Consider the following 14,380-nt stretch of genomic DNA (forward strand, 5'->3'; position numbering starts at 1 on the left):
AATGAATTTGTTTTTTTTTTATTTTAACTAGTGTCAATGTAACATTTCCTCATTTTGCCTATGAATCAGCAATTGTTTTACAGTAACATTCACTAATGTATTTAATTTGGTGATGGAAGTTCCATCATGGAACCCATAAATATAGGCGATTTATCTTGGTCAACAAAATGTCTCCTGCACCAATGCCTTTAAACTATTGTTGCTTTGCACTAATCTATCAGTGATGCAATTTAGACTAGTCTTCAGGGCTGTGTTTCTACATTTCCCAGCTTTGTTTGTAGTGTGTGGACTGTAATAATGTATATGGAATGGGATGTGGTCATTGTGCGATACTAGGCGGAAATTACTATCATAAGCCTGTTCAGAATCCTAGTCACTCTTGGGGGGTTAATTATCAAAATCTGAATTTTTCTGATTATTTAATTTAAAAAAGTCTGAACTAGAATTCACGATTTTACCATATTTATTATTAAAAAAGCTAGGTTTTATTGGAATCAGGGAAACACTCTATAAAATCAAGTGTAAATTGGAATCGTATGATTTTTTTGAAAAAAATTTCCCCAGATTGCTCGAATTTTTCGGCCTTTTTCCCGAAAGGCCTGAATTTTTTGGATTTTTGCCTTAAAAAGATTTTGTCAGATTTTCTGGCTAATTCCAGCGCAGACCACAGAAACTTCCAAATAGGATAGGGACCTCTTCCATTGACTTATATACAACCCTGGCAGGTCTGAGATGGAGGATTTTCGGATTTTTGCAGCTTCGCCGTACAATACATTTTGAAAAATTTGAGGTTTTATTCCACTAAAAATTCTGATTTTATAGTTACATTTTTTTTTGAGTACTTGGCATTCGGACTTTAATAAATAACCCCCTTGTTGTTGCACTAGGTGCAAATTATACATTTGCTACAATTAAAGTGCAAGGCAGGATATGCTGCTATATTGCTATCTGAAATGCAGATGCACCTTGCTCCAGAACACTCAAGTTACACTATGGTAAAGCATTGCTTGGAAGTGGATATGTAGGGATTCATTTATCAGACTAACCCATAGGATTTCATTTTGGTTTCACTCAAAGATATTCGTGCAAAGCAACTCTCTCACAACATATTAGAGTGGGAATGCTACTTCCAATGACAATCACATTGGATATAGCCATACGAATCACCTGTAGGATTTTTTGCAATAAACCACTTTCCCCTTAGTCTCAATCTGGATTTTAAGGCTAAAGTCATAAAAGCCAATGCACAGCTTTTGGAGGGGATGCTTGAAGATAAAGGTTACTCAACTCAACTGACCTTTAAACTACTAAAATACTTTGTATTACAAGCTTCAAATGTCAGGAACACTCCAGCTTGGAAGAATGATAGCCTAATACTGGGATTTACTCACCCAAACTAAATTATAAGGTCTCTGCTATAAAACATTTCCTTATGCTTTACAAATGAAAATAGTTTTTAGAAAAAAAACAAGTAAATAAACACCCATTCTGCTGTGGTTCTGCTGTGGTTTGCCAACATAGCACATGCTGGATTAATTAAAGATAACAGAGATCCAGAAAGGATGTTAATAAGAGGTTCTTTGTATTCTCTTTACCACACTGTAGATTAAAAAGAATATCTTATTTTGAAGGGGAGAGGGGTGCTTTGGAGTTAACTGGAGGTAACTGGTTGCTATGGGGTTAATTACCCTAGGAACCCGCAGTAAGTTAAAATAGAAATTGAACAGTAGAGGGCTGAAGGAGAAACAATATAAAACAAGAATAACAATAAAAGTGAAGCTGCAGTTTTTTTGGTTGCTTGGGTCAGTGATCCTAACAACCAGACAATTTCCAGTTGCCATATTGAAAAAGGCAGACTATTAAAGGTAATAAAATAAATATAATGTAGAGGTGAATTTTTCCTTTCATTTATCCAGCATGAAAGCCTTCACAAATATAAGTGAATAGCAGCAAATAAATGGCAAATCTGTTGTGTAAAGCGGCTTTCAAAAAGAAAAAGCCCTGAAATACTAATACCAATTACACTATTAGGGTAGGACTACATGGACGATTTCCACACGATCCGACGCGCTGCGCAAAAACGCAGGAGTCACGTTGGATGCGACAGAAATAAGGTATTTAATAGCGTTTATCCAACGCTGCTGCGTCTGCATCTGACAGTCGTGTCGCATCGGATCAACTCTGCAACACCTTTCAACAATCCTATTACTTACCTTATTTCTGTCGCATCCGACGTGACGCCTGCGTTTTTGGTGCAGCGCGTCGGATCGTGCTGAAATTGTCCATGTAGTCCTACCCATAGTGAGGATACCAGTAGCTGTAGTGCACAAAATTCACATCTTTAGATCTGGAATGCTGGCCATTCACTAAATATGTGAATCTTTGTCTGATTTGGCTACCCATATCGAAAGCCGGCTCATGTTGATCTGAGATTTAGGCCATTGGGGCACCTGTTGGATGCAAGAAAACATGTACACTGCAAACTTAATTTATGGGCTGATGTGCTCCTTGATTTCGAACCCAGCCATATATGAATGATGGGATATCAATCACAAAGAGTGAAGGTTCTGATTAATGGTCTTCGTTTGGAAACAGATCCACACACACACGAGATTATGCAGTCAGAGTGTTGACCCCTTTTATTGTGGCATATTGTGTGTGTGCAGATCTGTTTCCAAACGATAGCTGTTGCTAAGGGACCCGGCCAGGCCAATGGAGGACCAGCACCACTATTGCAGTTGAAGTGAATTACAGGTGTGTGGTGGAATAATTACATTTCATTCTGATTAATGGTCTGCCAGTTTGATAAAGGAAAGTCTTTACCTGTGTTACTGCAGATTAAAGGGGAAACAGAATTCAATACCAGCTTTAGCACATGGATATCAGAAACCTTCTAAAGATAATCACTTACAAATTCAGCAACTCTGATTCGTGTCTTCTCTCTTCATGCAGGAGTCAGAGTCAGATTTTGATTCATAGTTAGATCTAATAAACTAGATGTATTACAGCTCACTATTTCAAAATAAACGAGTCCCATAAAGAAAGAAGATTTGAGTTGGGACAATAATTTTGAAAGTGTGAGTTCTAAAACAAGCCGGTTGTGGGGATAATATTTTACCCATCAGGTGTCCTTTAGGGTCAGGGCACACAGGCAGATTCTGGTAGATTAGTCGCCCGGCGACTAATCTCCCTGAACTGCCTCCCTATCGGCTAAAATGTAAATCGCCGGTGGGATGGCACGCAGATTGAAAGTCGGCCGGTCTCCTCGTTTTCCAACTTCGGAAAACGAATCGCTCTGAGTGCCATCCCTCCGGTGATTTATATTTTATCTTGCGGGAAGGCAGGGGAGGCAGTTCGGGGAGATTAGTCACCTAGAACAAGAGATTTGTTGAAGAAGAGATTCGTCGCCGGATGACATCTCTCTGAATCTGCCTGCGTGCCCTGACTTAGGGAGCTAGCACAAGGGCAGATTCTGAGAGATTTAGTTGCCTGGCGACTAATTGCCTCTTCTGCGGGGCGACAATCTCCCAGAACTGCCTTCCCCCTGCCTGTCGCCTGCTATGACAAAATGCCAGCGCCAATGAACTCGCGGCACTTCGATTTCCGAAGTCGCCCGAAGTGGAAACTTCGGGCGACGCATTTGCGCTGGCGTTTTGTCATTATAGCAGGCGGCAGGCAGGAGGGAGGTAGTTCTGGGAGATTGTCTCCCTGCAGAAGAGGCGATTAGTCGCCAGGCGACTATATCTCCACGAATCTGCCCGTATGCTTGAACCCTCAAGTTCATGTCAATCAATGCGTTTTCTCTGGCAGTATAAAAAAAACCCAGCTGAGAAAAAGCAAGTCCCAGCCGTGTGCGTACTTTTTAATAAGTCCGTTTTAAAAAATAATTATAAGAGAATAACTCTTACTTAATTTGCTCTTTTGAGGAGACTGGTAATGTGGCAGCTGTGGTAGGGCAGGGGGTACACACTGAGGACCCAGTAATTATCACTGTTAAAGCCCCATAAAAGACATAAAGACAACAAAGCATGCATTCAGCTTTGGTTTGGGCCAGTCTGTGCTTCTTCTAGTGAAGAAAAAGAGTTTTAAAAAAATGCAAAGCTGCCATCTTTCGCCGAGGTGCACGTACAAGCACAATTTATGTGTGTAGCCCTACGCTACCTCAGCCGCGCAGTGAATGAACTTGGAGACGTTCCAGCTTTCCCTCCCGCTATATTTTAACACACATTCCACATTGCTACTAAATATGCGCACCTCCCCTTCGCACGCCCTCCTAGTTCCGTCACTCTACTATTGGCTCCCAAGCGCCGCCCAGGAGAAAAAAACTGCCCGGCGATTGGCTCTTGTTTTAGGGGCTCGCTTCGATGCCTTGCAGCTCTGTGCTCTGTGAATGAGAAGGTTTAGGGCATTACACTCAGCTGCCTGGGAGAAGCCGGTCTGTGCATGGTCTCCCGTGCCTCTATGGTACCTGTACCGCCCCCCTGTCCAGCACCCCTTTTCACAAACCTCGCAATTCGATTGCTAGCATTTATATCTGCTAATTTGGATATTTGCTTCGCTCGCTGAACCTCCGCTGCCGGCTTTTAGAGTTTAAACGAGATTAGAACCACCATGGAACTTGGAGTCCCGTGTGTTTTATGGTATGTAACTAAAGGGGGCAATGGGAATGTCGGTGTTTAGGGACTACTTGTAAGCATTGGTCTTTTTTCCAACGGGGACTTGGCATAATAATGTTAAAGGGTCCACTCCTGTAATGTGTTGGTATACCTTTAAAATCACTGAACTGAACAAACCAATGCAGTGGGCTCTGGCTGGGGGTTAGTTGAACACTGGACTGTACCATGTGCAGGTATGGGGGTGTGCGAGCAGAAGGAAAGTACAACTGTGTAATTGACTGGGTGTTTGTACCTCCTACTTCATTGGGGGGGGTCCAAGATATATGTTACAGATATTCCATTTGCTCAGCCATCAATCACTCAACTTTAACGCTGTGAACTACATACTACCCTGGTCTCTGATAATTGTAGTTCATCAACAGCTGGACAAGCCCATGCTGCGGATAGCATCAGTCCTGTTTTATCTGTTGTCAGCATTCTTCTCTTTGTACGGGTAATCTGTATACACAACTTTTTAACAGTCCCAGAACACTTCAATTATAAGGTGTGTCGCAGGAGTGATAGTCGGCTTAGGTAGGAGACGCTTTTGAAGTGAAGAAAAAACAAAACCACAAAAGTGACAGAAAATATCCTGCTCAGCTGGCAAAGATCTCTGAAAAGGTCACCTATTTCTGTCTGTGGAAATACCTGATCATTTCTGGGTTCCTTAGTATTATGAGCGTAGTTGTCACTGTGCTGTAATCCTCCCATTGTACAGCCTTGAAAGGCCACAGAGATTTCCCCTAAAACAAATGCAATGTGTTAGATGTCATGCAGAAAACTTCCATTGACAGAGATGCAAATGCAGCAGTGTTTGTTGGGAAGTGACAGATCACGTTTTAATGACGTATTCTTTCAAACAGAAACATACTATTGTATCTAAAGGGTGTGTTGTCTTTTGATGGGAAGTTGTGTAGCCCACAGCCCTCTATTGTTCAACTGCAGCACTTTATCTCTTTAAAAAGAGCTGTACATCAAGGAATGTTGAATAAATAATTGTAATCTGATTTATTTTTGTCAGTAGTCCCTTGCATTACACATTAGGGGAACAAATCGTACTGCATATCGAGGAATGTAATATGTTCAGTCGAATGTAGAACAAAATGAAAGGAAATATATAACGTGCTTTCTATACCTGTGTATTTTTGTGGCAAAGCAACTATGTTTTATTAGGCACTAATATGTAATATGTTCAGTTGAATGTAGAACAAAATGAAAGGAAATATATAACGTGCTTTCAATACCTGTGTATTTTTGTGGCAAAGCAACTATGTTTTATTGGGCACTGGACATTGGTGCAAATACAGATTTGCGAAACATGCATTGGGAAATAGCTGCGAGTTACAAATGACAAAGTGTATTTTATATTTGTTGTAGCCGTTGTCCCTCTTTATTTATCTAGTTATTCTGTATCTTGTTTCAGGGTCACCAGCCAGCATGACTGACATCTGAAGTGAACTATCACATATTGGAAACCTTTGATAAGACCTACTGGGCTAAAATGGCTTCTCTTTCAGAGTTTGTCAGTGAACCTATCAGTATGATGTCACAGGTAAGGCACCCACTGCTGATGATGCAAATGTAACTTAGTACAATTCTATATTACAGCAAATAGGAGTTCAGTCTTTGTAAGACTGATAGCACACAAAGCAGGCACTTCTTTAAACTTAAAACAACTGTCTGTTGTTTCCAATTCATATCTGTGGTAGACAGCAGTTGACAATTATATGTGCTTTTCAGCTAACTGTTGTGCCATTGGCTTATTAAGAACATGTTTCAGTTTATTTAATGCAACCATATTTTACTCTGTAACGAACTGCATTTATCTACAAAGTGATTAGAAAAAGTAAATCCAATAATGATGCAAATGACCAACTTTTGCTGTCAGTACTAATCCATTTTTATCTGATTTATTCAGAAACTCATTTTAATTCCCCTTTCTCCTATTTCATTAGTGCTAATCCTTTCTGCTCTGATTTATGTAGAGCTCTCTCTTCCTTTTTTTTGGTTTTTGTTCCACTGCCCCACTCTTCTTATTTCCCTGGTGATAATGAATGCTTTTAATGGAACTTTAGCTCCGTAGGAACTGTGTTTTTTTTCCACCTCACAAATCAATAAGAGCCCTTGGAAACCATGAGAAAATAAGTGAAAGATTCACAGTGCATTGAGAACACTTGGCTTGTCCTGAGAGCTTTCCCTCTGTGCACTAAATATTCAAGAAAACTAAATAGGCAAGAGAATTCCATGAGCATTTGGATGAAAAAAATTTAAAAAAAAGGAGAAAACAAGAACACAGGACAAACCAGGCAATTCGCACATGGGTTCTCTCAAGGCAAATTTTCGAGGCACTTCCCATCAAACATTATTTGAACTGTGGTGCTTATGGCATATGGTACAATAACCTTTTTGGGTCATAGTTAAGTTATGTGTACCACAAACTTAGAAAGTTCCACATAACCATCACAAAAAGCAATTTGTGTTAGTTTCTGGTCTTTTCTATATTTTTCTTGGATGCTACTGTACATGTTCCTTTAACCCTTAGCAACTTGCTTTCCACTTAGTACTGACAAAATGCATGGTGACCATAGGCAGGTTTTAGGGGCTGCTGAAGGCATTGCATAAGAACCCAGATTGTGCTGTGTCTAAAGGCAGTGAGCACTAAACGCATGCTCATTATCTTGTTGAACACACCATTCTGCAATCCACTTGAGTGAGAGAAGTTAAAAAGTGCCTATGCTGATTGATTAGACATGAATGGCACAGTTATAACATGCTGATTCTCACAGACTTTTTTTTTTTTTTTGTCGCCAAGTAATGATTTAAAAAATATTGTACAAGTAAAAGAATATTGGGAACATAAGTTTCAAATAGTATATAAAGAAAATGCATGGTTCTTTTTTAAGGGGGGGGGGGCAACATTAAAAGCTGACATAGTTTTGCCTCTGCTCCGGAATAACAAAACCTGGGCCAGGCATAGCACATGTTTTAGAATACTAGCTGTCATGGTTAGTAAGCTGTGCTCAGAAAGATGTAACTACTAACTGGATTCCTTAGTTACCACAAGTACCACTACTTTTGCCTGCCACCTTAGTTTAAAAGCAGCAAAAGAAAGCAATATTCAGCTTACTTACATACCTGCCCAGTATGGTCAAGGATATATAGGTCATGTAGAGTGTTTGGTATAGATGTTTTTTTTTTTCTAATAGAAAAGTGCCTAATTTGAGTTTAAAAACTTTATGTGCTATGATTTAGTATGTAAACTATCTCTCCCTTTCCATTTTACCTTACTTTTAAATTTTCAACAAACAGGCCACCCAGGTAGTCCCTATTCACTTTAAATAAGGAAAAAGTTGGGCCTTAAAATAGATGTAATAGAAAATGTCAGAGAACTAGCTGCGCATTTAAATGGGAAACTGTAATGAAAATAGTGTGATATGCATTAAAAATCTATGTTCAAGGTAAATGTACTAAAAGGTCCGATTCCAACCAAGTTGTGCTTGTGCTGTCTCCATTTGCATTAAGATTTTTTTCCTTGAAGATATTTACATGGAACACTCAAAAACTCTCAGCTTTTGTCAGGGATGGGGAATAGTTTTGCTGCGGAAATGACGCACATATACTTGTATGGCATTGTGCGTCAAAAAAAAAAAAATGCTGCGTGTCAAAAAAAAAAGAAAAAAAGCCACGTGACATTTTTTTGGACGGCCATAGACTTTAATGGGCGTTGGCGACATTTCGCCGGGCGGCGAATTTTTGGCAAAACGAAACGGGTCAAATTTGCCCATCCCTAATGTCAACCACTTACAACCTTTCAGCTTTTCTCTTTTCGGGGTCATGTTTTATTTCAGAACAGCTTGAAAGCCACATGCTTGACATTCTTGCTCCAGAGAAAAGAAACAGCTGTTGTGAAGCACACCAGCCATTTGAGAGAGTCTTGGATTTGTAAGTCAGTGACAGCTAGACGTGGGAGTACTGACATCCATTTTTTAAAACCTTTGGATAGCTACACGTGTCTTTTGAGAAAAAAAACTAAAAAGTAAATATACTCTTTAAAATATGGCCATGATGATGAGCTTATTGATGAACTACTATCTAGGCCAGGGATCCCCAACCTTTTGAACCCATGAGCAACATTCAGAAGTAAAAGTAGTTGGGGAGCAACGCTAGCATGAAAAATGTTCTTGGGTGCCAAATAAGTGCTGTGATTGGCCATTTGGTAGCCCCTATTTGGATTGTCAACCCATATTGAGGCTCTGTTTGGCAGTGCACCTGGTTTTTATGAAACCAAAACTTGCCTGGAATTCAAAAATAAGCAGCTGCTTTGAGGCCACTGGGAGCAACATCCGAGGGGTTGGAGAGCAACATGTTGCTCACGAGCTACTGGTTGGGGATCACTGATCTAGGCTGTCATGTACTTGTTGGTATGGGTAGTCTGAATTTCATATTATCCACCCATAAAACCTATCACCCTTTCATTTAAACATCTGTATGGATGATTGAACAAACATTGTTCTGTTCATGCCCAGATCGCATGAGCTAGTTGAATTGTACTGAGATGTATAAGGCTGTTTTGTTTTCTCCTTGTAGCTAGCTGTTTTTAGAGCTTACCCACTGGTGATGACTGTTGCTATTAATCCCGAATAAAAGCCCTTGAACAGAATTTCTGTTTATTTTCAGAGGTTTTTCTATAGTAGTTTAAAAGTTCAAAAAATCTTACAGAATTCTCTTCAAGCTAAAATCATAGGACTGTCCCTGTTGTTGCTATATTCTTGTTCTTTTGCATGATCAGGTACTTTCAACTGCCAGGCCCATTGTTCTTGTACGCTTATAAGATTATCAGAATGCCAATAAGAGGGGAAAAATGAGCTTTATGTTAATAGCACGCATGACACACACACTTTCCCTATGGCAAACACTGCTGGTGACTGGCCATAAATGCCTGCTTACCCCTCCATGGTGACAGGTGGGCACTGCTCACAAACATGAAAGTGAGCATTCCTGAAGTTCAGTGCTGGGTTTTGCCTTAGTCAGAACATTTTTCATCGAAAAGTGGTTACAGGCTCCTGCAGTAGTTGCCACTGACAGCACCATTGCTGTCACAATGTCAAGCGTGGCATAATTCTTATGAAGGTGTACCCTAACCTGGGGCCTGATGAGAATGTTTTTCTAAAACAGACTTTGCAGTGTTTACTCTATTATATTTCAGGGGTTCCCAACCGCTAGCCCGCGGACCAGTGCCAGGCTGCGGGCTTAGCTGAATGGGGCCAGCTCTTCAAGGCTTCCCATTGTGGAGCATCTCATCTATGGCGCACATATGACGCAGCAGCCCATGTGTGAAGCTCTAATCCCCAAAAATGCAGGGAAACAAGCTCAGGTCTAACACTGATTCTTTATTACAGTGAGTTGTATTATATTCTATATTTCAGTGTAATAATATAAATTAAGTGCATAAACTAAAATGTAATCAGGACATTTGCATTAATGTGTATGTGTAATATGTAATATGTAATAATTAAATGATATATGCACTGTGACTAGTTTGTGTTTTATTGTACGACAAAAAAGGATAGCGATTGGCTATTTGGTAGCCCCTCTATGGACTGCCAACCTACTGGAGACACTGTTTGGCAGTGCACCTGTTTTTGATGCAACCAAAACTTGCCTCCAAGCCTGGAATTAAAAAATAAACACCTGTTTTGAGGCCACTGAGAGCAACATCACGGTCATTCAGTATTGAGGATCACGGTCATTCAGTATTCAGATGAGTGTTGGCAGCAGCCAACCAACATACAGCAGTGACTTAGCTGGGGATCATGTGCCTTCACCTAACCATACAGCAAGTAATGCTTTATTAACCTCATTTGAGAACAGGATGCATTGCATGGCTTTACGCAAAACAGGCTTTTCTTATGCACAGTAGGAGAACAAGTATCTGAATGCTTTTAGAAAACTGTAAAACCTTTAGACAAAATCAACATTGGGGTGATGTATATTAGTTTGGCACTGCGCCACTTTAGTATTAGCTATTTATTAATGGCCTATACTGCAAAAGAGGGGGTGACTTGATAACATTGTATATAAATAAGGGTGTATCCAATTAAGTAACAGATGCATATTTAACAGTGTTAAAGGTATTAGTATACATGTAAAAACTGTTGATGCAAAAACTTGTTTGATTGTGTTGCAGCCAGGGAGGAATTATCCCTTGTTCTGAGGCATCTTGATGCCATTTTTTAGCATCCTCTGGTTTAGCCTGAAGATTTATATGATTTGTATGAACTAAGAGTTGGGCTTGATGAACGTGTTATGACGGCTATGTCATGGTGCTGCTTGGCATCAAACTATTTGTTTTCACCAGTGCAAACAGAGCAGACCTGTATAGTTTGTTCTGTTGTAATAAGGCCATGACCTCAGGTAGTAATTGTATACTGATAATAGATAAATGCAGGACCTGAGTGACAAGGTAAACATATATGGAACCAGATGTTGTAGAAAATAAAGACTGTGCATGTCAGAGCTACTTGCCTAAGATTAATGGCACACCAGACATTTTGATTACTGTGATCTTCTCTGAGAGAGCCATATTGTTCTGAACACCTGGAATCATTAGCAGCTGCTTTCCATTAGTCTGAATGACAGTCTCTCTGCTGTGACAGAGCTGAACGATTGAGAGTACTTTCTTCTGATACACATTATTGTCTGCCATTATTGTGGTGATTGCCATACAATCTAAAGGAATGCAGCCCTGGTTACAGTTTTCCCTGAGAAGACTGCAATAATCAAAATGTCTTTTTGTTGTCATAGTTTTCTATGATCGTGAAAAATAACTAAATTCTTATTTTTTTGGAAACAATTATCATGCTGCTTGAAATTCATGAATGGCTCTTACACAGAAATGGACACATGATGCAGATAAACTCACCCCTCAACACACATTAATTAGATAAAGGACAACTGTTGAGGGGTTAATTTCCACTCTCTTCTATAAATGTGTGATATTAGTTCAAAGCAGCCATAAACTTCAGTGAAAAGTCCAAAAAGCCAACAGAACAATTGTAATCCACTTGTTTCAGGCATCTCCCAAAATGATCCTACCAAGAGCAAAATTTGCAAAAAATTCAATCAACTAATCAAGCACATCTATATTTAAAACTAAGGCCCTGAAAATATTTTAATACTAGCAATAAAATTATGTGTGTGTAGAATAAAGTTTATTACACTATCCCTTCTCTAAAGCTGCAATAATTTGGAAAAGGGAGAGGAGAACACAATTAGATTTTAAATATTATGTTACAAAAAACCCTACTGTTCCAGTGCACTTTTAAGTCCAGTGGATCCAGTCTATTTAATATTATCATCCATATGAACTTTTTCTGCAATAGTTTATTGCACATGTGTTTGTCTTTATATGTAGAATGCTTGCTGGATAGAAGCATTAGTAAAGTTACTCTAAACTGTTGTACTGAAAACAGAACATTTGCTTAATTTTACTTAGTATGGGGGAATACTTTTGTTGGTTTAGGTTCATTGGAGCTGTAATTTAGACACATTTCCCCAGCTATATAAAGAGCCCCACATATTATTGATCATGCCAGCTTTCTTCTTATTGAGTCATAAACACAATAGGAGCACCATGGGTAGTGACGAGGATTTTGTCGCCAGCCTGCTCATGGAACAATAGCAGCACAGACAAGTCTTAAAACTGCAGGTTGAGCCAGAAATACTGTCGCAGAAGATTGGGACATACTGTAAAATTACATATACATTAAGCAAGACAAAAAAAAAAAAATGAGGGTACACTCGTCCTTTACATTCTTAATGCAAATAAAAGCAGGGATTTTACTTTAATTTTTTAAAAGAGAATTTAATGTGGCATTATCAGTTCACAACCTCAGAATATACATAATAGCCTTTTTATTTTTAGCTTTTAGCTTTTATCTTTTCACTTTGCTCTGTCCTAAAACTGGGTTCTAGAGTTGCACTTTGGCTGAACACATTTCAAAAGAATGAGAACAAATTAATACTTTGATTCTGTACTGAATAAAGGGCACCATAGTCCCTCGGTAATAAAGAGAAGATTGCTGTATGTCTGGGATAAGTTTCTAAAGGTTTATTTTTACCAAGTCATTACCAGTCCATTGACACAAGTTTTAACAGAAGCATGTAAACCATTCATGCGTTAGACAGACTGAAGTATTGTATGCACAATAGCAAGTAGCCACAAACAACATTATTGTGCTGAGCTGAAGTTCAATGAACAGAAATAAAGTTAAGGTGAAAGAAAGTATTACTGTATCTGGCAGAACTCTTATGTGTAAAGGAAGCCAACCCATGTATTAGTTCAAAAAGGTTAAAAAACAAAGTTTTATTATTTTTGAGTTGATGAATTTTCCAACTGTGTATAAAGGAAAAAAATGCACATACTGTAAATGACAGCTTAAAATCTTGGTTAAAAAATATTGCAAAGTTTCCATAAGACCTGTTCTAGTCCAGTCTATGTACCGAGTCTCTAACTTTTTCGGAGGTGGCAAATAAATGAAAAAGTGTAAAAAAAATTTTGCCTTCACCCAAAAGATGGTACCCCATGGATACAGGGATATGGGGACCCTACAAGAAGTCACCTATAGTGGGGGATGGCACAGTTTGAGAAAATACCTAGGTAGGAATTGATATGCCACAGGTAAAACACTTTACATGAGGTGAACCTGCGCAATTGTGTGAAAATTCTGGCTTGCTACATTTAATGGGGGTCATTTATAAACACTGATTGCCATGAGTTACTATCCAGGCGAAAATCTGCCCAATCAGGCGCTTGATTTCACTGTTCAACCTGCAGCTTACTGAGTTACTGGGTTACTGCCCAGGTGCAAGTTTGCCCAGTGTTTATAAATGAGCCTTAATATGTTTTACTTGCAACAATTTCAGATCATCTATACAGAAAGGTGTTTGCAGGTTCTTTGTCAGCCATTGGAGATGTGCTTGTTTAAGAAAGACAAAACATATAGTCTGCCTTCAGCTCAAATAGGTGGTTCACCTTTTAGTTAACTTTTAGTATGTTATAGAATGGCTAATTCTAAGCAACTGGCCTTCATTTATTCTCTTTTGTTTTTGAATTATTTGCCTTCTTCTTCTGAATTTTCCAGCTTTCAAATGAGGGTCACTGACCCCACCTGAAAAACAAATGTTCACTAAGGCTACAAACGCATAGTTCTTGCTACTTTGCACTACTCATCTTTCTATTCAGCCCCTCTCCTATTCATCATTCAAATCAGTGCATGGTTACTAGGGTACTTTGAACCCTAGCAACCAAACTGCTAAAATTGCAAACTGCAGAGCTGCTGAATAAAAAAAATAAATAACTCGCCACAAATAATAAAAAAATGAAAACCAATTGCAAATTGTCTCAGAATATCACTCTCTACATCATACTAAAAGTTAACTCAGAGGTACACAACCCCTTTGATAGTGAATAAGTACATCAGTGTCTGGATATTCTAGTCCTGTCTTACGCAATATGTTATTATTCATAATTGGCTAAAAGTGCTCTATTCACTGTTCACATTATTTGCACTATTACCTTATATGTACTACCTTAATATTTTTTGCTTGTCGCTCTTCACTATCTCCATTTTTCCCTAAGGGAAGGAAACTTTCAACTTTGTCTGTTAAAATCAGCTGTTATTTCTGTAGCAAATACCAGTCTATATCCTTACTAAGGGTGGTGG

The 14,380-nt window shown here is 39.0% G+C and overlaps 1 protein-coding gene across 2 annotated transcripts in view; it reads left to right on the top strand.

Annotated features, from left to right (window-relative positions):
• Window positions 1-14,380, top strand: part of lpar1.S (lysophosphatidic acid receptor 1 S homeolog) — an 82,285-nt gene that overhangs the window by 32,731 nt on the left and 35,174 nt on the right. The window contains exons 1-2 of one of the 2 annotated variants that reach the window (XM_018243735.2): window positions 4,331-4,640; window positions 6,079-6,207. In XM_018243735.2, the coding sequence (XP_018099224.1) occupies window positions 6,157-6,207 (51 nt within the window). In that variant the 5' untranslated portion in view covers window positions 4,331-4,640; window positions 6,079-6,156. Of the gene's footprint in view, window positions 1-4,330; window positions 4,641-6,078; window positions 6,208-14,380 lie in introns of those variants that run through there. The other variant, XM_018243736.2, reaches the window with a different exon arrangement.

Source organism: Xenopus laevis, chromosome 1S (assembly GCF_017654675.1).
Source record: "Xenopus laevis strain J_2021 chromosome 1S, Xenopus_laevis_v10.1, whole genome shotgun sequence".
Lineage (NCBI taxonomy): Eukaryota > Metazoa > Chordata > Amphibia > Anura > Pipidae > Xenopus > Xenopus laevis.